The 24,053-nt window shown below is 34.3% G+C and overlaps 2 protein-coding genes and 1 long non-coding RNA gene across 4 annotated transcripts; 1 reads left to right on the top strand and 2 right to left on the bottom strand.

Annotated features, from left to right (window-relative positions):
* The first annotated feature begins 202 nt into the window (after positions 1-202).
* LOC132274956 (protein PROTON GRADIENT REGULATION 5, chloroplastic-like) lies at positions 203-1,024 on the top strand. Its single transcript, XM_059776328.1, has 2 exons — positions 203-590; positions 693-1,024. Exons 1-2 carry the CDS (start codon positions 312-314, stop codon positions 795-797), a joined length of 384 nt encoding a protein of 127 aa, XP_059632311.1. The 5' UTR covers positions 203-311; the 3' UTR covers positions 798-1,024.
* A 1,108-nt stretch (positions 1,025-2,132) lies between these two features.
* LOC132274955 (eukaryotic translation initiation factor) lies at positions 2,133-8,024 on the bottom strand. Its single transcript, XM_059776327.1, has 5 exons — positions 7,735-8,024; positions 6,988-7,156; positions 6,690-6,815; positions 2,514-2,579; positions 2,133-2,432 (listed from the first exon to the last, which is right to left on the bottom strand). The coding sequence occupies exons 1-5, from the start codon at positions 7,941-7,943 to the stop codon at positions 2,382-2,384; spliced, it is 621 nt and encodes a 206-aa protein (XP_059632310.1). The 5' UTR covers positions 7,944-8,024; the 3' UTR covers positions 2,133-2,381.
* Positions 8,025-12,352: 4,328 nt separating this feature from the next.
* LOC132273452 (uncharacterized) lies at positions 12,353-16,007 on the bottom strand. 2 transcript variants are annotated; one of them, XR_009470115.1, is made up of 4 exons: positions 15,789-16,007; positions 13,678-13,750; positions 13,231-13,272; positions 12,353-12,562 (listed from the first exon to the last, which is right to left on the bottom strand). It is a non-coding gene; the product is annotated as an uncharacterized LOC132273452 (long non-coding RNA). The 2 variants fall into 2 exon arrangements; XR_009470116.1 differs by having other exon boundaries at positions 15,794-16,007.
* Positions 16,008-24,053: the final 8,046 nt, after the last annotated feature.

Raw genomic sequence — 24,053 nt, 5'->3', positions numbered from 1 at the left:
ATAAAGATTTTCTCCCGATGAATTGGGGACCATAGGAGAAGAGAGAATTTTCAACCAAAATACCACAATACAATATTATGTAAAACCCAAACAAAAAAAAAAAACACAACCCACAAGTATATGTGGCTCTAATTGTCTCTCGAAAACTAGAAACCAAAGGCTCTAAATTTCACACGAAACATCATCATATCTATACAAATAAAAACCATCACACACATCTATCACAAAATTTTATGAGGCAGAAAAAATAAGAGCCTTTGAATTTCTCTCAAGGGTGATAAGGAACAACTAGCACTTTGTGTTGTTGTTCAATGGCTACATCGATTTCTGCAACTGGGTTTAAAGGGGGTTTGTGTTCTTCATTCCATGGAAGTTGGGGAACATCCATGGTCGGTGAAGATCACACCATGCTGGCCAAGTCAGTTCCGAACATGGTTCGTGTCGGAAAACCGGTACGATCACAACCTATGATGAAGAACGTCAATGAAGGGAAGGGTCTCTTTGCTCCGGCGGTTGTTCTCACTCGGAACATTATCGGAAAGAAACGATTCAATCAGTTTAGAGGCAAAGCTATTGCTTTACACTCTCAGGTACTAGATCTACCAATTCTGCATCACTCTTAAACTCTATAAACAAAGTAGTTTTCAAAGTCATATGCTTATTTTTTCCGATTTCCATGAATTTAATTTCAGGTAATTAATGAATTCTGCAAGTCGATAGGAGCAGATGCAAAACAGAGACAAGGACTGATTCGATTAGCGAAAAAGAATGGGGAGAGACTTGGGTTTCTGGCATGATGAAAGATTGTGTATTTCTGCTTTGTGATTACCACAAGAGAGATGTTCATATTGTGGACTTACAGGGTAGAAAATGTATTCATTTAGATTTCTCCTTCAGAACTGGATTGTAAACTACCATGTATAACCTCTTTATCATATGTACTCAAAAAATCTTTCACCCAACTGTGATATTTTGTGTTTTCTATCATTGAAATAAATATCTGTAGAAATGGTTTATCAATTCATCATCATGCCTCCTTCGCATATGAATGGGTCATCCACATGAATTCTCTATCTCCATTCCTATCTAATAACTTCATCCGGGCAACATTAAGTTTGGTTGCCTTCTCCGGCTCTTACCTTCTAGTGAAATTGAACTTCCTCTTCTCACCGGCACCGGCACCGGCACCGGCGTATCTATAAGTCTTATCCAAGTATGCTCTCTCTTATTTTCCTGTAGACGAGTGTTACACGTAAATTTTTTCTTTAACACTTTCTTTGGTCACACCTAATTTTTTTCTTGAACACTTTCATTCGTCTTATTTTCCCGTAAATGAGTGCCATTCCTAATTTTTCTCTTACACTTTAATTCGTCATCCAGTGCTTCACAACTTAGATTCGGATTGATTTTTATTTTGTTTATGCAAAAAAGATTCAGTTGCTACAATATGATTGATATATCATATCTTGACTGGCTCTTTAGATACAGATAATGCGAAGTGATGAGTTGTACTACACCAAAATTCTCTTACAATTTCATTACTGACCCTATCTATTAGTTGCACCAAAATTTTGTTTCACACCTTCATTACTCTTCTAGTCACTCCAACGGTCCTATGTACTGGCTTGTGTGCATGATCCTAAATAGCAAAATTGGTTATTTTGAATAATCTTTCAGTTAAGTGTTATCATTATATTATCAAAGATCAAGTCTTTATTAAAATTACATTCCATATATTTCATTTCACTTAATTCGCAATCCTTTTGATTCTAGAGCATTTCTACGCATTTATAGTTTTATTGCCAAATTTTAATAACATTCTAGAGCATTTCTATGCATTTATAGTTTTATTGCCATAACATTCTAGAGCATTTCTACCTACACATTTATAGTTTTAATAACATTCTAGAGCATTTCTACACATTTATAATTTTAATAACATTCTAGAGCATTTCTACACATTTATAGTTTTCTTTAGAAGTTCTAGGATTCTATGTTAGAAGTTCCTAAAACTCAGAGAAATCCAATGTAACCGTTACAAGCATTCTATATAGAAATAAATAAGTTCCTACAGAGAAATCCAATATCAACCGCTACCATTCTATAGAGAATAATTGCAAAAATCCAGCAAGTAATGAAAAATTAATGCTCTCTATTGCGAATCAAGTGAAAGCAATTTCACAAACAGAATCTGGTATAACAGAAATCTTCCAGACATGATTTGAATGACATACAAAAAAACAAAACAAAAATAATCTCACATACAAAATACTATAGCTAGTAATTTGCAGCCAAATGAAAATATTGCACATCTGTAGTGTACTGAACAAAGTTTTCCAACTGAAAGTAGAAATGCGGTCAATGAAACTATTACGAGGCATTCACACGCTGTATCGGCCGCCTTTCGCTGATCTTTCCCTTCTCTGGTCATCCTGCATTAAACAAAGCAGTGAGAAATGCAGATAGATGTTACGTGCTTTAAAATGACATGTCATTACAAATCTGGGATTTACATGAAAGCTGTAAGTGATCTTATCAGTGGCGTCAATGATTTCCTTCCACTTCCTCCCAATGCCCATCTATAAAACAAGAGTTAAATCAACATTGCTCAGTCAGATGCCCTGTTAAGGGTTTTAAATGAGGAAGTTCCACAATAAAATGCATATGCCATTTGGAAAGGAAGACACAACTTCGAAGAAGAAAAAAAGGTAAAACTGTGGGTGCAATATGATTATATGACGGTGGCTGGCCAGCATGGCATGATTTATTACAAAGAACACCAAAATGTGATCAAGCAACTAAAGAACTAATGAAACATTAGCAAATTTTCACCAAGATGTATCTTTCTATGTTCATTAACGTGGCTTTGGTAGGGGATATACCCACCAAATTACACCTGTTATTATGAAGTAAAGAACAAAAAGTAACAGTCTATTTATGCTACCAAGAAGAACGAGTCCAACTTGTATTCTATGGTATTATCTCATCCACTATACATACTAAAAGGCTTTACCAAGGGGAGCTGAATTGAGAAACATTACAGGTAACAGAAGTGAGAATTGTGATTCACTAATACCATCAGAAATGATTGCAAGAAGTGATTTGGAATCAGAATTTTTTTTTTGTAAGTACCCTCACCGTAAAGTTACAATAAAGCTGAAACTGGTCATTATAAAAGTTGTACAGTAACAAAATGTGGACTTTTGAAAATAATTGAACTTAACTTGTAAGAAACTTGTGAACTAAAATTGAAAAAACAGGCTAAAGAAAAAACAGAAAATTAAAAGATCATAGGAAGCAGGTTCTGTTCCCAAGCATCTACGAAGAGTTTTGCCAAGTTTTCACAACAATTCTCATTGATTCTGTTAAAAGTTCTAACCCAGCTTCCAGAATGAGTTTCCAGGAGCAATACAAAGATTGCAACTCCACATGTTTGTTCTGCACATCAATCGCGAAATGAAGATGCATGATGGCAATGTACCAAATATCCTATTTGCGAAGGCATATTGAAGAAGTTTCACCTTGAAGAGAAATAAGCAGGGTAACAACTACGTCTGTACTTATCAAAAAAAAAAAAAAAAAAACTACTACTACATATGTACTGATTATCAGCACAAAGCACTTTATTATGTAGTCTATTTGAGCAAATACATTTTCAGAGACTACCTAATCATCAAAATTCTAAAGGCCGCAGGATTTCATTGATTCTTGAAAAGCTTATCAAAGATACACTAGTGGTCATGGACGTATTTCTCGATATAGATGTACAACAGCAGAGAATTAAAAGACTATTATTTACATTATTAGAAAGAGGGCGGTTAGAAGCATGAAAAACAATGACGTTCACTCATGCAATCAAAATGCATCAAAGAGAGATACAACTACACAAAGAGTGAAGACTGCAAAACCATGCATGCACTGAATAAAAAGAGTAACTAATTGATAGTTGACTTCCATAATTGAAAAACATTTGACTGACTAACAAATTTATAACAATAATCAATTCAACACATTGTTTGTGGTGATCTCAAAGAAATTCTTAAATGAAATTTAAACATTAAAAAAAATTCCCAAATGGCAAAGATATGGAGCATAATGGCAGGTGAATGATTTGACTGACTTGGAACATAGATTAATTGAATAAACATTTCATAAAGGTATATAAATATCCGTCTATTCTTTACATTTATATGACTGGTAATCATCCGGTGAGTTTTGAAAAAAGAGTTCCTGCAGTTTTTCTCTGAAAACGATCTATAACCCTATTATCTCCTCTTTTTGGGAGGGGGTGCAAAGAGGTGTTGACAATATCTTGCTGGTAGTGTCTTGCAACTAACTACAGATTATGTACATATCTTAATGTCATACCACAATATTACAAGATTCACAGTTTTTCAAGACACAATTCTCAAACAGCAAAGCAGAAGTGCTGGTAATAAGTGAACTGAAGGGAATATGATCAAAATTTTCAATAAAATATTACATTATGTACAATAATTTTATCACGCACAACTTCTTTTCTTTGGTAAAGGAAATTTTCAGGCACAACTTCCCTTTGTGACTTAAAGGGCAGGGGGAAGAAATTTACAAATATGGCAGGTTCGTAAACAATTCTCATTGCTATCAAATGCCGTACTTATAAACCAGAACCAGACCACACAGCTGAACCATTCAAATAGTAAGGTAGAGCATGTTTCAAATGGGATAATAGCAAGTCTTGAAATCACTCACCTTTCCATATAAGCCCCCAAATTATTGAAAAAACAAAATAAAATCCCTCTCCATAGCCTTGATAAATTGACGCCTGACTATAAGGATGATACTAATATGGAGCATGAATTTTCTAAAATGCTCTCATAGATTTTTCTGATTCTTAATCTTTTCTATTTCCCATTCCTTTTTTTAAAAGTAAAAAACATTCAAGTGTTGAATATTTTCATGAAATCACAACATTCTTTTGTTTAATTATAACCATATGATAAGTAATCCAACCAATTACATTTTTTAGTTCAACTTTTTGTCTGGAAGGTCCTACTATCCAATTTAATTATTGAGAAAAAAAGGAAACCAGAAAATAGACCAGTAAGAATGGTATGATCCAATAGATGGAGAAGTATAAGAAATAAGGAAAAGGAGGAGTAGGATTACTCATACCAATGCAAAAAGTTAAGAGGAAATAGACTCAAAAGGAAAAGGAGAGGAACCTTATTGCTCCAACCCCACTAAATGCAGTACTTACAAATTTGGCAGGTTCTGCTCTTTATTGTTATAAAAGATTTCCTGCTTTAACCATTCAACTCTTAAAACTAAAAATTCAAAGTCCTTTTTTATTGGGTACCAAGGGTATAGAAGATAAGTTACTTTTTTTCCCCGGGGGGTGGGGGGGGTGGGGTTGTAGGATTTCTCACATGCATGAATTCCCTTGTATAGTTCAAAAGCAATCTTACGACTGAAATCATAACTTTCACAATTACTAGAAATAACCACATTATTTTCCATGCTATCCACAATATCTCATTACAGAAGTACATTTCACATGATTCACACCCAACCAAATCTGTCTCTCTCAATATTTTTCTTTACGAGGATATGCTAAAATGAACAATTTTACTCCGTATAAATTGTTATTCCATGCAGTTCATTATCATCACAGTGGACACTTTGATAGTTATAGTATGAAACTTAATCTCGGATCACTTTCTTCTCTCAAAATACTACTTTACTCTTCCAGGTTTCAGTGATACAATGGCCCAATCATTGCCTTCTTTTGAATAAGCTAAAAGATCCTCAAACCACCTTGGAAACCGAATTTCTAGTCAAGAGAAGAGCCTAGACTTCAAAGGAACTTAAGATATCTTTATCCCCATACACCCCACTATTGGCTTCATATTTTAGCTATTATTTTTCAAATTCCACCTCAAGTACAAGGAGCCCTCATCAAAATCTTCTCAATATTCCTTTTTCTTTTTCTTTTCTTTTCCTATTGATAGGTTAAAGGTAGGATTTTATTTTATTTTGCAAAACTTGATTGGGAAATCAATGATTTTTTTCTATATAAATTAAAGATCATCATCCACCCTGAAAACCAAATTTCTAGTCTTCTAGTCAAGAGAAAAGAGCCTAGACTTCAAAGGAACCTAAGAGTAACTTTATGATCTTTATCCCCATGTACCCCACTTTTTTGGCTTCACCATTTTAACTAATTTTTTTCTTTTTCCAACCAAGTCCAAGGAGCCCTCTTCAAAATCTACTCAATTTTCCTTTTTCTTTTTTCCTCTCTATTATTAGGTTAAAGATACAATCTTCTTGCATTATTATGCAAAACTTCTGACCATGTTTTTAGGCAAATTCTCTCTCTCATAAGTTTCTACATAGATAATATCACAAAATTTTTCTGAGTTATATATAAGGCTGAAACTTAAATTTAAAATTTGCAGTTAGAACCTTGTAAACAACCAGCAACAAAAAATTCAAAATACTAATTTTAAACCGGAAAAAAATTGTAGAAAATATTCAAAAGAGGACCCTAAATTCTACCTAATATGTTATGTATAGACTCCAAAAAGGGCTACAAAGTAGAGGTACTAACAGATATTGCATGGCATCATATAGAGGTACAGGAGCAATTAACACCAATTTAACCAAGAAAGGAATTTGTATTCGGAACAGATTTTAAATAAGAGTAAAACCTGGGCAGCCTCATTGGATGCTGTCTTAGTCCATAGTGCAAGTTTGTCCTGCCTTTGTCGCACACTTGCAACCACACCACAAATCTCATCAGATTCATCAAATTGCTCCCCAATCAAAGCCATCAACTACCCGATAAATCCATTGATACCAAAAAAATTACAATTAGTACTATGCTGGAAAAATAATAATAATATTAAATAAACAGCTCCTCGTTTATACCAGATCAAATCTCTACACACACATAATCACACTAAGTTACCAACACAAACATGAATACTGAAAGGGAAATATATTTACAGTTTCAAGCCACATGGTATCAAGGCTAGCCTTTCTGCTGCTGGTAATAGACCACTTGCCTCCATTCGCACACTCAGGATCTTCCCATTTGGGCTCAATCCCAGCTCTGAATAGATGAAAATCAGCATTTGCAGGCAACTTGCTGGGCTTAAATATCTGATCATACAAACTGCCAGAAGATTCACAACTTTAAATTGCTTACATTATTTATTTAAATTATATTAAAGACATATAATGCCCACACAAACAGAGCAAGTATTCAGAATATAGCTCAATTTATATATATACACATAAATAAAATAAAATAAAAATCCGATCTTGAAATTGTTTCTCTTTACTGAGAGGAAAACCAAGAAACTGTCTATCATGAAAAATGGAGAAAATCAACTAAGTAATCAAAAAATGGATAACAAAGCACATTCAAACGTATAACTATTCAATCCTTATAAAATATATATATATATATATATATATATATATATATATATGTAACTACTCAAGAATTTTTATTTTTATTCTGGACGGGAAAATAATTATTCAGAAACCAAATCATTATAATCAATAACATTAGACAAAGGAACACACAATAACATACAATCAAAAGATGATAATTCTATATACGAATCTATAGATAAATCTAAAATATGACCAGATCAAAGAGTATAAAACAAAATAGCATACACCCAGTTACATGTGTGTGTATAGACAAATTTATACAGAAAGAATGTAAATTAAATCGATTCATACCACCAAAATTCTTCGACGGTGTCGAAGGTATAGGCCTTGCGAAGGGAGGAACCCCAAGCGGCGCCTTGTTTGGGCTTCGACTGGTTGTCGAACCAAAACGTCCACTTCCTCTCCAAGCGATGCGGCTGCTTTGCTGCCACCGTCGTCGTCTCCGCCGCCTCTGTCGATGCCGCCGCTACGGCTGCGTCCACCGTTGCGTCACTCGCCATTCTTTTTTTCTCTCTCTCTCTCTCTAAAATTCTCTCTCTAAACTTGATTTGTTAAGCAATATCAAGTTTTGAGCCAAGAAATACAGAGGCAACCACAATTTGTGCTAAGAAAAGGGACCATGATACTTATGGGCCGGGTGGTTTTTTGTATAAACTTGGCCCAGGGACTTAAAAGTCTAGATTCTCGAAACTTTTTCATGGGCAGAAACACTAAGCCCAATAAAGTGAGACTTTGTGTTAGATGTTCTTCGCCCACTTTGATCCCAGTGAAAAAGAACTTGGAACATATATAAAAAGGTATATAACACTGACTAATAATTTAAGTTTTATTTTTAGATCGGGGAGTAAGCGTCCAACCAGTTATACTGGGGTTGTAAGTGTAGAAAAAATATTACCAAGAATTTTTGCAGGTTTGAGAAAAGAGTTTAAAATCTACAAAATCTCAAATCCGTCCCGATTAATAATAAATATATAAATAAATATTCTTGTATTAGCTATATTTTTTTTAACTTCATTTTGTATTTCTTACGATAATTTTAAATTATAACAATATTTTTATTATTATGATAGTTAAATATTTAAGAATATTAAAAAGTATTTACAAAATTTATCTTGTATTTGTTCAAATTTGACTTATTTTTCTTATTAAATATATATATACCAAGGCACCCCAAGCCCACCTTGACTCCAATACAAAGGTCATTCGGGTTTGACAAAAGATTTGTATTTGTAAGATAGACTTGAAAAAAAGGGTGCCCATTGACATTCTACAAAAATACGTGTCAAGCTAAAAAATAATAGGGTAAATTACAGAGACTTCACATATGGTTTGCCATAATTACAGGAATCTCCCTTCTGGTTTGAGAAATTACATGGACTTCCTTTAAAAATAAAACTAACCTACACGAACCTCCCTTCTAGTGACGAACCGTCAAATGGACTAACGTATCTGTTTAATTTATTAAAATACCCTCAAATTATTATAATTTATGATTGAACTACCCATATTCTTTTAAATATACACACACTTCAACTAAAGGTAAATAAGGAATTTCAATGTATTAAGTACATGACGTCAACACAATTCGGTCATTGACTGACGTTGACTTTAACAGAAAGAGGTGCAGGTTAGTTTTATTTTTAAAGGAGATCCGTGTAATTTACTCAAAATAATAATAATAGTAATAACAAAATAAATAAAGCTAGAAAATTTTATAGGGTCTTACAAGCACGACAATGGAAATGCTAATAAATGGTCATATATTTTTAGACAATTCATTCTTTGACGTCAACCATAAACAATTTGCTTATGGGACCCAATAATAACACTTATAGAAACAATGTACAGTAGCAGATTCCAAAAACATAATGCACCACCAGTCAATGGTTCCTCTAATATTAGGAATTGCGTACATATTTAGAACTACTCGTAGCAACCAACCACGACCATCATGCTAAAAATTCTCCTCCCAAATCAATCATATCAACCAATTAGGGAAGTCCATACCTTCAAGGCATTTCAAGCTTGAACTTTTCCGCCAATTTTAAACCATAAGTAGACATCCTTTATCAACCACTATTAACTTACATTTTCAAATTTCTGTTAAAGATTTCCTGAAATACCAATGGAAATTTCTACATTATAATGAAAGAAGTATGAATGCCAAATATTTGTTGTATGCATTTACATCACCCTCAACTCAGGAACTGAAATACAAGCATTTTGTCTACTGAGATGTTGCAAATGAATTCCCTCTCGCCATTTACATCATTCTAGATACAAGAATTGAATTTCAAGTAGTGGTGATTACGAATCGGAGTAGACATATAAAAACTTAGGAAGGCTTAATCCGATCCGATCAGTTAAATATCGAATTGATTTTATAAATTGGGCTTTTTTCAAACAACCCAATATTATTAATTTTTAACCTATGTGGCCCAATAAATGATTTTTCAATTTATCAACATTAGTTTAATTAACTTAGCGTGGCACTTCCTAAAAAAAAAAAAAAAAAAATCTCTGACTCTTCCTTGCAACTAGAAGCAATAATGTTAGGGGTTATAGGTTGTCTGCTAAGTGGTAACAACTGAACTATGATTGATAGCCCCACTCAGTTGTAGAAAATTTGTGCAACGCAAAATCTGTCCATATGATTAGGGGTGGAAACTAGTGGAGAATTTCAAGTCATTTTCCTTGTCTTCTCGAAGAGCCCTGTCTAGAATTTCTCTATGAGGTGCTGGTTTATTGTTGTATATGTGGATATTGAAATATAAATACTTTTGTAACCAAATAAAAATAAAAATAAATAAAAAATCGTGGAATCGAATTGAACCAAATCGGTTTTTCACGATTTGGTTTGGTTTGGTTCTTTTGGTTAAATGGTTCGGTTTGGTTCTAAATTTTATGAAACCGTTATAACTTATAAGTAGTTTGATTTCAAAAAACTCTTAAACTGGTCCAATTCAAACCGTGTGCATCCCCATATGCAAGCCCCTACTTTGTCTTGTTGCCATAGAAGACAAGTCCTCACATATTCCACTGTATCGTCTTGCATCTTGAGCCACAAGTCAACTAGGAGAGCCAATGTGTGTTTCATGCTAGGCCAGCCCACTTCATGTCATGACACTCACATTGTTGCCAGTAATTCTATCAACTAGACTGCTAGATAATATTGCTATGTAATGTCCTTAGAAACAAGCTGTCAACTAGGAGAGCCAAAGTGTGTTACATAGGGCAGCCCACTACATCTCATGACACTTCTTCATAATGTCCCAAACCAACTAGGCTATTAGATAACAAATAGAGTACTAGGTCACCAGCCCGAGAGTATTACGAGTTTTATAGGTTCTTGTGCTCGGATCCGAATGGAGATAGTTAGCTTGCTTTTGATAAAAGGACAAGTCCGCCCCCATTACATGGTTTATACGAGAGTTCAATATTAGTTGTCCAACAACAACTTTAGTAGTATAACTTTGTAAAGGAACAATGCAAGTCCCACATTTAAAATGAGTACTTTTATGTTTAAATATGTATATTTAACAAGATTTTAGAAAACTTAAAATAACAATTATGAAAATATATCATTTAGACTTTTCAAATGGAGCTTACTTTCAAGCCTAATTTAGGACATTCAAAAAAAACAAAGATAGGAACCTTAAAAGGGACAAGGATATTACATGGTCTCAAGACTATTGATCCAAACCAATCACTAGTTCACACATCAAAAAATACATTTGCTTGTGTGTCAGCTAGTAATTAGACAAGGACCAATGGTCAAGGCCACGTAATAATTTTTCAAGAAAATTACAATAAAAATGTAGGATCCTACATTGAATCAAGACCTGTTAATATCTTTTTTTTTTTTCTTTTTTTTTTTTTAATAAGAAGGGGAGCGGAACCCAAAGAAACAAAAGGGCCAAAGGACGCCTTAAACCTTCAAAGAGAAATAAGATTTTATTAAAAACGCTCAAAAGGAGAGCGGAGCCCAAAGAAACAAAAGGGTCAAAGGGCACCTTAGACCTTCAAAGAGGCAAAAAAACAATAATCTCCTCCATAGATCTATAATCTCTCCCTGAAACTTAACAAAAAAGAGTAGAAATAATAGAAAACTTAAACATAGAAACAGACTTCTTTTTTCCATCAAAATATCTCATATTTCTCTCTAACCAAATACACCACTAAATACAAAGAGACGTAGCCTACCAAACATCCTAAATGAGAGCCCCAACAAAGACGCCTCTCCAAACCTCAATCAACCCTCTAGAGGAACAAGGCATAGCCTAATGGACCCCAAATAATCCAAGCATCAAATCCCAGCAGTCTCTGGCCATGCTACAATGTAAAAGGAGGTGATCAACTGTCTTCTCATCACACAAGCACATATAACAATGATTGACCACAACCTGATTCCTCCTCCTCAAATTATCCTGGGTTAAAATCTTACCCAGGATGGAAGTCTAAACAAAAAAGGCAACCTTGAGGGGAGCCTTAGAACGCCAAATAGACTTCCAGGGGAAAGAGTCTCCGGGAACAATCGAAGGCACCTGAAAAAGGGCCTAACCTCGAAACGACCCGGCGAGTTAGGAACCCAGAACCAACAATCCGACTCCCCAAAAGTGATCACCTAGCTATACAGAAGCTCCAAAAAACGAGAAACATCCTCTATCTCCCAATCTTGAAAGTGCCTCTTGAACTGAACATCCCAAGTCAATCTCCCGTTACCAAGGTGATAACAGTCAACCACCATGGCCTGTCGGTGAGAAGCAATCCTATAAAGCTGTGGGAAAGCGAGAGCAAGAAGAAGCTCCCCACACCAAAGATCCTTCCAAAAACTGATCCTTCTACCATCCTAAAACTGATCCTTCTACCATCCTGTTATTCAACAAATATCTAACAAAATAATCCAACCTCACAAAAACTGAAAATATAGAATATAATTTTTTGTCCCAAGTCATTGACCATAAAATCCCCATCAACATCTGTCAAAACGTATTTTTTACATCTCAGTCTAAATCATGATTTAAAGTTTGTAGCTCTTAGAAAATGGCATTGGCTGCGCTTGCAATCCTTGGCCACAGATCAGCACACTCCTTCCCAATTGGACCAGTAATGGCGGATCCTAAAACCAACATAAAAGCAATTAGTAAGATAAACTGAGAAATTGGTTTAAAAAAAAAGAGAGGATAAACCGAGAAAGAAAGCAACCCATAAGAGGAAGAAAAAAAAAGTTCCATGAACTATATGAATGACTAAAACCAAAAACCAGAACTGTAACATAACTGTGAAACAAAAGAGCATGACTCAACAGGCATCCGGATGGTCACCAATGTGAAACACCAGCCAATATATGAAATTGAACATGATGGATAAAAAAAAAAAATGTAGGGGGGAAGAGGGAACCTCGGGACAATTTAATGACCACACAGCTTAAATATACAAATTACCATCAAGAAAACCCGGGACAAAAGTAGTGTATGGGTATGCCTTATGCTGATCAATGCAAAACACGACCAAATGGATGAGAAAGAAATCAAATAAATTGGAAAGAATATCGTTAAGACAAGCTACAAGGGAATCCTGAAAGAAAAGTGCAAGGTTTTCGCCCATAACATCATCTCCTACCCAACCTCATAAAAACAAATATGCAAACCGACATACATATGACATGGTGACCCCATCCCCGTGTGACCGTGTCCCAAATTTCGGGTTTGCCAGGTCAAGATATTCCATGGCTATCAAAAGCATATCAGGAACAACAGTTCTTATCTGCTTAACATTTCACCATACATTTCATTTCTCCCTTTGGATTCACGATGACACCAGCACTATCTGCAAAATGCAAGAATTTACAGATGAAGCAACATGAAAAACATCTTCAGTCAATGCATAAAGGGGAAATAAAATCAATTACTCACGAACCACCATCAAGCAATCAAAATATACAACGCAAAGCAAAATGACAATTTTGGCGAATAAATTATCACGATCCTCTCTACCGGTCACAATTCATTCTATCAAATGCTATTTTAAAGCTGAACAAATAAACAGTCGGAAAAAAATGATATGACAACTGCAATAGTGAACATCCTATTTAAAACTGGCTTTTTTATTCAGCATATTCTCCAAACAGTGTATGAATACATCAAAGAAATGCAGATAGCAACATAGAATTGAAGTTACCGAATCTAGAATACAATGTCAAACCCCATTAAAGTATCTACTAAGAATCCTCACTATGATTTCAAAAGGCCAACTTGGTGTGTGTCCCCCTCTTCAAAGCTTTAACAATTTACTGAGCGTATTCCACCTAAATGCATGGAACAAAAACAAAGTGAATGGAGGTATGGTAAATGACAACAAACCGGATTTCATATGCTTACACTAGATTACAACAATTATAACTTTTAATGACAAAACAAAGCATACAAGGTTACAACAATTATAGTTTCTTACACTAGGTTACAACAATTATAGCTCTTAATGACAAAACAAAGCACTGCACACAAGGTTACAACAATTATAGTTCAATACACTGCACACACCCTGTGAATACATTATACATCCGAATCCCATCTTGAGGGATTTTAAGTGTCCAAAAACCCTTTTCTATCATATTAGAATGTTATTTTCTTTTTAAGTGAAGGATTTATCTATGTCAAACAGACACGCCCAGTTGCCCATTTACAAAAATTAAAGCTTTACTTCAAACAAGACTGCAATTCAACAATGAATTATCAAAATTTCTACATCAACAAGAAAGGGAAAAAAAAAAAAGGGAAAAAGAAATACAACAATGATTTAAATTAGTGTCTTACATATATAACATTACATCAAGCCTCCACGTATATAGAACTTAACTAAGTTCCAACTCATCTCAATCCCATAACATATGGAAACAACAACAATGGCCACACCGATAAAAGTTAGGTAACAATACAGGTTTACTAAATGGCAACAAAATCAAAGTCAACATATAACATCAAGTTAAAACAACAAGAGCTCACAATGACAATAACATAAGGCAAATCTATAAATGAACTCCATCACACATGTCAGACCATCCAACATATCAATACTGTTTCGGAGTTCAGAAAATTAGAGAACAAGAAGTACTGTGTTATCTATAACAATGGTGTTGATTAATCTTATTTGGAAGTTGATGTTATCTAAGTAGTTTGGGTTTTAAGCTTGGTATTGTATTCCTGCTTGGACCATCTCTCTTAGAACATAAGATGCTGGAATTGTTTTATCGGATTGTGGCAACTGGAGTCAATAAAATTGCAAGGCAAACTGATAGCCAATAATAAGGCGCAATAACATATCAGAATTTACAGTACCAGCTTCTATATCTTCTTTTATAATACTTAATGATGTTATGATATGTATCCTTCTGACTCTGCTATATGTAACACGCCCTCCCCAGAAAAAAAACAGGAAAATAAAATATATATATATATATATATATATATATATATATATATATATATATATATATATATCATTCATATAAACATCTAGCCACAAGAATAATAGCTCTCAATCAATAACTAACCGTGCACTAGTATCCAGATCAATTAAGTGATCTGCGGGGTGATAGCAATTGATCTTGATAATTGGCAATTTAGCAGACATTAAACTACCAATAAAAGTTTTACAAATCCACATACTTTATCAAACGATAATGTGAAGCAGACCTAGGGCTTGGCAAGGATAGGGAGGATGAGCCCTAGTAACATTGGTATAAAATTTGTTCGACAATAGATCAAAATTCTATTCTAGTGTGAAAAATGTACAGGAATTTACATCAGACAAGCACTCAAATAACATATAAGAGCTATCTTTGGTCTTTTTGGAGTATATCCTTTTCCAAGAGCAGGAACCTAAGTCAACCATACATAAGAAGAAAAAAAAAAAGAGGCCACAATGTTATCTTACTTGTGACTTTGATCAAGTTTCAACGTAAAACAATATTCTTTTTCCATTTCAAAATACAACAAAAGAAGGAAAGACGAACCGGTAAAACACATTGGAAGGGCCCATACGAGAAAATAGCAAACAAAATGGAGAAATAACAAAATCAAAATACTAAATTTTTGGGGTAAATTAAAAAAATATATATCAAAATTATATCATCAAAAAATAATCAAAATACTAATGGCAACCCACAAATAAGAGTGAAAACCCCAGATAAGAGAAACTGTTACTAACCCTTCCCCGAGACGCTAACATAACCACAAGAGCACAGAAGCCAAATTAAGCACACACCACAACACACACACACATATAGTCACTCACATACATAAACCAAAGTTATAGAGAGAGAAAGAGAAAGAAACAGAGCTTACCTTACCAGAATAAATGACGAAACTTCATACTGGTTAGGTCTTACATGGGTGCTATTCGAATTTGAAGCAAGACACAGCCCACCGAGGACTTTGGAGGAGTTGCAAAGAGAGCGGTCCATCATAAGCTTCTGGTGCGTCTCAATATGACAGCCTGACACGTGGAAATATAGCAGGGTACGGTGGGAAAGTAAAAAAAAACAAGGGATTTTAGTAAAAGCAGATGCTGGGATCGAGGGCAAAAAGGTCAAGAAAAAAACTTGGACCATTTCTCGATTTGTGCGTGTCATCCTTGCGCAGGGGCCTAGGAATAGCATGAGAAAACCATTAGTTAGCTCCCAAAGGAGAACAACAAACACGAGCAAGAAAACCATAAGTTAGCACCTACAGGAGAACAAACATGAGCAATAGTTTAGGTGGTATTGGGTGATTTTACAAAATATAAAGTCTGAAAACAAGGGTTGATAAATCGCCAGCCCATCCTTTATTGGCAGGTGATAAAAAAGATTCAGATGCACACTCGCCCATTTACTAAATTAAAGTGCAATGTCAATAATGAATTTGTAACAATTCCTAAATTAACATCATCATCTCTAGATTTAAATCTCAGGAGTTAAATAACAAACTATAAAACTTCATCCAAGCAGCAGTTAGTTTGAGGCATGTAATCAAATACCTAACATAGATAAATAGATTCACCTTATGTTTTCTCCTGCTTTCACCTAATCCCAGCAATTGCCATGCCAAGGGCTGCAAAATTGAGCTGTTTTGTTCATAAACAGCTCAAGCTCAGCTCATCACAAGATTAACCTTAAGTTCATTTATTAAGTAAATGAACCAAAATCGAGTCTATACTATATGCTCACTTATTAAATGAGCCGTGGTAGGGTCAGCTCAAGAAAACTCTTCAACATGTGCTTAATTAGGTTTCTTGCTAATTATGAAACGTATTTTACATATCAATCTACAGCATCAGCTTCTATTTCTTCTTTTATAATCCTTAATGATTTTATGATATGTATCCTCTTAACTCTGATATCTTCAACACCCCTTCCCAGCAAAAATAGAAAAATAAAAAAAGCTCATCCATGCTTAACTAAACAGCTTTCTGTGTAAAAATAAAAAATAAAAAAAAAAAATCATTTATATAACTAGCCACAACAATTATAGCTCTCAATCAATCATTAACTAACCGTGCACTAGCATGCAGTGCAATCAAGTGATCTGTGGGGTGATAGCAATTGATCTTGTTAATTAGCAATTTAGCAGACATTGAACTACAAATAAAAGTTTTACAAATCCACATACTTTATCAAATAATAATGCGAATGTGACCTAGGTTTTTTATTTATTTTTCCTTTCAACAAGGCAAAAGAGAAACTACAGAATAGAGCCAACAGGGCTCAAAACAGAAGAGGCATCGGCCTCAATAGCTTGAACAAGTCACGAGGGCCAAACGGACCAATGAAGGCCCAAGCTTTTGGCTACGAGCCCATTTACCTAATTGGTGCGCAATTCCATTACAAGATCTCGGTGTCCAAGCCAGCGAAAGCCCACTGGTAGAAGCACAAAGAGAGCGAATATCCTCCATGACCAAAGCTGAAACAACAGAAGAAGGTGTGAGGTTGATAACGTTCAGACAGTCCCCCCAACACCACAGAGCTATAGCCCCACTGACTAAGAAAATGGATGCCAGTTCAGAGAACAAAAGCCTCCGCTACTTCCGGGTTAGAAATTCCCCTGAAAAACAGGGTCGCAATGTGAATAGGACACCCTTTGTCATCTCAAAGAATAACACCACCTCCAACTTCCTTAGAAGCTCTGTACAAAGCTGCATCGAAGTTAAATTTGAGAATACCCACATGAGGAGGGCATCACCTAGTAGGTTTCAGAGATGAATGAACTGGTGCGGCGAGCCGAATATATTGGTTGCAGGTCTCCAAAAACTCCATTTGATTGCTCAAAGCTCTATCCAAAATATCAGGAGGTCCCCATTGGATATTGTTGAAATTCCAATCATTTCTAGCCTTCCAAATCTGCCAACTTATGAATGAAGCTAGGCTCAAGTGCTCTACTGGATTGGGAGTAGAGTAACAAATCTCAGTACAAGGTGCCATTGTTGATTCCATCAGTTGGATGGACCTCGTGGAGGAAAAGTCCAATGTAAATGGGTTAATTTTCCACACCATTTGAAAGGATGGACATAAGAACAGAAGATACAAGATTGATTCGTCCTCCACACCACACACCCTGCATTTAGGATCAAGGACTACCTTTCGAGATTTCGGATTGAGCATGGTTGGAAGTTTCTCATGAGCACACTGCCAAAGGAAGAAATTAATTTTCCTAAGAGAGTTGATGGACCAAATAGCTTTCCATGAGGGCTTGAACACCTGAATATGACTGCTTTCAATAGGCTCAGTTTTACAAGGAATAGGATGGTTCAACAGGCTCAGGTTTAAAGGGAGATAAGCCATAGTAACCAGTAACATTGGGACACGTGATAAAATTTGTTTCAAAATATATCAAATTCTATTATACTGCAAAAAAAATAAAAAAAATAAAAAATAAAAAAATTCAATAACAAGAGCTGGAAATGGAAAGACGACAATGTGCAGGAATTTACATCAGACAAGCACTACATAAGTATATATGAGGTACCTTAGGTCTTTTTGGAGTAAATCCTCTATCAGGATCCAAAACCTAAGTCAACCATAGATGCCAAGGAAGATATTCCCTTTGAAAAAGGGTTAGCTTAGTGCATGAGGATTCCGTCATTGCGGGGCTTGGGGAGGGTGACGGAAAAAAAAAAAAAAAAAAATGGGCCTCGTAGTGAGCAAGAACATAGTACTCAATCCCCACCTTCCCAAAGAGTTGGAAAGCATTAGCCATTGAATTCCGTACCCAAGGAAACAATTTGTTGTGAACGGCAACTAAAGCATAAAATATGATGATTTGACTAAACATTGATAGAGCTAGGTAAAAAGGTTAGAAAAAAACAACAAACGAATTGGTAAACTTGTAGTTGAACATTGGAAAAACTGTTTTAAATGATTCAAAATGTGTTTGCAGAACTAAAATGCTTCTCTTAGTTTTAATTTGTAATTTTAGAGACTTACTACATTTTCCACCTAATGGTGCTACTCAATTTGGGATAGGATTAGTGTCCATCACATCACACCCAATCAAGGGAGAAAAACACAGAATTATACAAACAATCACGCATACATTCACAGATAAAAAGAAGGGATGGCAAAGCAAAATTGAGAAAAATAAAAGAATACAAATAGAAAAAACAACCAAAGCCAAAACAAATATATGTATACATTAACCGCAATTAAAGAGGATTAGTGCCCTTTGGAATGTTTCAATAATACCCAGAAAGGACACCAGCGTGTTTCAAGTCTCTCATATATTAAGTCCAAAGACTTTGTTTATAAAACCGATGTGGGACTATTTCTGTTATATGCGCAATTGTCATATCCAAGCCAATTTAGCTGTACTAACTTTCAACACTTGATCTATGGATTTGCGACTCCCCAGTTAATGAGATGCAACATATCGTAGCTTTGGACTATATATATATATTAATATATGTCACGTATGGACCTAAATGACATAAAACGACAACGAGAGCGAAATCGAATTCGAGAGTTAGAACATGAGAGTGACATAATTAAGTTATAAGTAGAGAGAATTTGAATGATAATACGCACAAAGTGTGAGAGCAAAAGCACGCTCGGAGTATGAGAGCAATACCTGTTGAAAAGAATTGTGTGACTTACGTATAGACGCTTTTAATGCGATAAAACTAGTACACCTTTTATTTTGTTTTTATCTAAATAACTTTGTACACCCTTTTGAGTACTTTGTAAACTGCAAAAACATTAATAGAACACCTTAATTTTTCTCAAATGAAGTTAACCCCGTGATGGGGTAAGAAGCAAGTTTATAGAAATTTTGAAACTTAAGATTAATGTAAAATTCAACTAATAATTTTGGAAATGGCAAATTTTTTAATATTATTCCATATAACTAGAAACCACTATGAACAAATAATGTCGTAGAAAGAAATTAGATTAATTGGAAATGGCTCTCACTTTACAATTAGAAGGTGATAGGAAAAGTTCATAACTTGAAACAAACATAACTAATTACGTGTTTTGAAGATAATTCTAAATAATTTTTTGAAAATTCTCTGGTCACAAATGCTATCATTGTATATTAAGTATGTTCGGGAAATAATTGGCATTTATGGACATCTGCTAATCACCACGAAATATTTTGATGAAATATATCACAACTAATTTAATTCCCTTGTCATAAAATGAAATTTGTAAATTTAATGCCCTTGTCAAAACAGTAAATTTAATTCCCTTTAGGCTTCTGTGTAATTATTAAAATTTTATAAGCATTGATTCATAAAGGATATATAATAAGAAAATAATATAATTTTAGGTGAAAAAACGAATTAATAAGTTTGAGGTTGAACTAGTTGAGCTTTAAGCTAAGCTCAGCTCGATAAACCTCCACAACATCCAATCATCCATATCAAGAACACATTAACTATGAGATCATTTTGATCTCCTTAATTAGCAGCAACCAAAACTCCAACACAAACATCCACTCATAGTCATATTTATGTTTATAGAATAAATTGAGTTGATAAAATAGACCGACCTAAAAGGTGAGAGGAATTGTTGCTTCTAATGTAGTGTCCTACGAGCACAAAATCAAAAGAGAAGCGAAAAAGAAATAGAAATACATACAACAATGACCTAAATACAGTGTCTTACAAGAACTATACAACACTACTTCAAGTCTCCATGATGTATATAGAACTTAACTGTGTTCCAACTGATGTCAATCCCTTACATCTGGACACTACGACAATGCTCTCATAGATAAAAGTTGAGGTAACAATACAGTATAGCCTGTGTTCCATTGATTGATAAAGAATATATAAAAAGAAAAAAAGGTAGAGGAATTTGATGCTTGTAATGTACTGTCCTACGACAAAATCAAAAGAGAAGGGAAAAAGAAATAGAAACACATACAACAATGACCTAAATATAGTATCTTACATGTACAACATTACTTCAAGCCTCCATGTATATGGAACTTAACTGAGTTCCAACTGATCTCAAATCTCAATCCCATAACATCTGGACACGCAACGATGCTCTCACTGACAAAAGTTAGGTAACAATACAGGTTTGATAAATGTCAACAAAACCAATAAATCAACTCCATCGCACATGTGAGACAATCTAACACATCAATGCTATTTCAGAGTTCAGAAACTAAGAGATGTACTGAGGTATCTATATGCTTTCTGCTATTTCTTCTTTTATCATTTTTAGCAATGTTAAAGTAATTATCCACTTAACTCAGCTATCTTAAACAAACAACAACCCCTCCCCAACAGAAATAGGAAAACAAAAAAAGCACATCCATGCTTTCTTTTAACCAAAACAGGTTTTCTAGCCACAACAACAATATATGCTCTCAATCAATCATTAACAAACTGTGCATAGTGCACTAGCATCCAAAAAATTTATAGTTTCAGCCTTACAAATGAAATTGAAGTCTAAAAGTAAAGTGATCAACAAGTCTGCATTGAAGAGCCCATTTGCACACACTGGTTGAGCCACAAAGTTGCAATTTTTTGGACACCACCATATCAATCGAAAACCTCCATTTGCAGAGCTTCTTTTAACACCAAGGCCACAATCTGCTACCACCACTGAAAAATAGAAGGACAATATAGAGAATCATCCAATTCATCAGATAAAAAGTACTTTCATCACATGCTTGTAAGAGTTACTAGTGTCATGTGAATGACTGGACATTTATTCTTTTAAGTGTATATTAATTGTAATAAGCCAGTGAGTTTTGTAAATTTGTTAAAGTAGAAAAAATGGCAATGTAAATCAAATAATTACGCAAAAGGACTATTTACATTACCTAGTGTCAATACTACATATAGATAGCAGATATATTATAATTGTATCAATAAATATGAAATCCAGCAAATTAAATAAAACATTTAACCTATATGCTGTTTGTTATATAATTGACAAAAAAAAGTTACACAGGAAGAGCTCACCAGAATTACTTTCTTTTGCACGGCTTAATCTTCTTCAGATATTTCTTTCTGAATCCATCCTCATTGCACAACAACAGGGAGTCAACAAAGGTTCCAATTTTAAAATCCTGCATGTTACCTTTGAACCACTTCATCAGTTTCAGTGTTCTTTCCCTTGAATCATAGATTGCCAATTTTCCATCTTGAATCTCCATTAGAAGCTGACCATTATTGGTTAAACCAAGTGGCTTCACCAAACTCAGAAAAGTCATTTCAACAATAGTTGGGACTACTAGCATTTTGACCCAATACCCTCTGAATTCCCAAATCTCAGTCTGGTAGTTTAGTCTTCCAAATGAACACAATCTGCCCTTCAAAGTTACCAACTGAAAACTTGAGTATGAATCTTCAAAAAACACTGGCTGTTTCTCTAACATCAGCAGCCTCCTCCCTTCCATGTCACAGTAGACCACTACAACTTTTAAATCTTTCCTAACTAGCCAGTATGCAAAGCCGTCCACCACAACAGCATCCACAGTTTCCTTACACATCTTAAACTTCGGATTGTTGCAATTCGTCCACTTACCTGTATACAGGTCATAACAGCCTACTTCAATTCCTTTGCGGGCTTTGGACAATCCAAGCAACTTAGAAAAGGAATTTAGAACACAAAAAGAAGAAAAATTGGGAACAAAAAAAAAAATTTGAAATCCCTAAATGTACAAACAAACGCATCAAACAATTCTCGTAAACAACATCAAAAAGGAAATCAAAAGAACATCAAAAGAATTAAACAAACAAATCCATATAATGCAAAGAATTAGAGTACCTCATCCTTTTCTTGAACTTCCGATATAAATCCTACTATATTTATGTGACTATACAAATATATTTATATGTACATATACTGCAATCGCGAGAACGAATTGACGCTGTTGAATATTCAAGAAGGAATGGAATCTAGCTCTTGAAGCCTTTTATCTTATTTCCATTTCATCTATGTGTGTATACATTATATATATATACTATCTGTGTATACATTATATATATATAAACACACATTCATATATGTGTGCGTGTGACAGTGTGTGTGAATTAGCGATTAACTAAAGAAGTACGGCATTTGTACCTTGATTGAATGAGACTCCATAGAAGATGAAGACAGAAGGTCCTTCAACCAATCTTTCTCTCTCTAGAGATTTGAAGAGAGAGAAAGCGCGCGCAAATGCTTCCTGACGAAGTTTCAAGTCAATCAAATAAATATATAATATATATATATATATATATATATATATATATATATATACACACACATTTAAACGAACAATTCATACTAATCTTCAAATCAAGAATTACCTAAGCGTCTGTGTTTCGTTTGATCGCTACTCAGAGCTAGCAAGACGCTAGAAGATGGAAGCAGAAACTAGCACTGAGATTGTTCGTAGAAGAGCGTCTCTTAAAATGGGTCCCGCACTTAGCCTAACAGGCCCGGTTTCGGGCATTGAATTCCCTTTATCCAAACAAGGATTGGGTCAACTTTTTGACCTCAAAATTTTCTTTTGGCGGTATGAGAAATTGTTTTACTAATTTGAACGTTTGAAAAAAAAAAAAAAAAAAAAAAATTGTTATTTTGTAATATTAAGGTTATATACATTTTTTTGTGTAAAATAAAGTTAAAATGATATGATTGATAGTATCAAATGTATTAACCTAATTTTAAAAAGCTTATTTTAAAATTTTAAAGTAAATAAATTATAGATATTGAATTTTAGTTGAAAATTAGGGGGATTGAAGTTTAGATAAAAACAAAATAACAAAAAATATAAAATAATGTGTTCATTCCAAATTCTAATAGGAAGGAATATCCTACCTATCATATGATATGATTGGCATGATTTGAAGTAAATTGTATACAATTATATATTTTTATCAAATTTTAAAATATTTATTAATTAGTAGGTTATTAAAAGTTTAAACCGTCCGAAAAACCTAAAATTTCAATGAAATTAGTTTAGCAAGACGCGGATTGTAATGCATGAGTTCCTTAAGACATGGCCTTGGCGCATGCTGAGGTGTTAGAACCTTGGCTTGGGCATTCATTAATTCCCTTGGCTTGGCCCACTCAAGTCCCGGTAGGGTATTAGGTACTCTTTTTCATTAACAAAAAATACACACATTAT

Source organism: Cornus florida, unplaced genomic scaffold (assembly GCF_030987335.1).
Source record: "Cornus florida cultivar Cherokee Brave unplaced genomic scaffold, ASM3098733v1 CherokeeBrave_3.0.0_Hap2_Chr09, whole genome shotgun sequence".
In the NCBI taxonomy this organism is placed as follows: Eukaryota; Viridiplantae; Streptophyta; class Magnoliopsida; order Cornales; family Cornaceae; genus Cornus; species Cornus florida.
Note: the sequence above shows the minus strand (reverse complement) of the source record. Positions and strands in the feature narration are given on the sequence as shown.

Coding starts and splice junctions, on each gene's coding strand:
- LOC132274956 (XM_059776328.1), top strand. CDS start 312: ATGGCTACATCGATTTCTGCAACTGGGTTTAAAGGGGGTTTGTGTTCT. Junction 591..692: donor CTATTGCTTTACACTCTCAG/GTACTAGATCTA, acceptor ATTTAATTTCAG/GTAATTAATGAATTCTGCAA.
- LOC132274955 (XM_059776327.1), bottom strand. CDS start 7,943: ATGGCGAGTGACGCAACGGTGGACGCAGCCGTAGCGGCGGCATCGACA. Junction 2,580..6,689: donor CATCCAATGAGGCTGCCCAG/GTTTTACTCTTA, acceptor CTTGTTTTATAG/ATGGGCATTGGGAGGAAGTG. Junction 2,433..2,513: donor AGATCACTTACAGCTTTCAT/GTAAATCCCAGA, acceptor TGTTTAATGCAG/GATGACCAGAGAAGGGAAAG.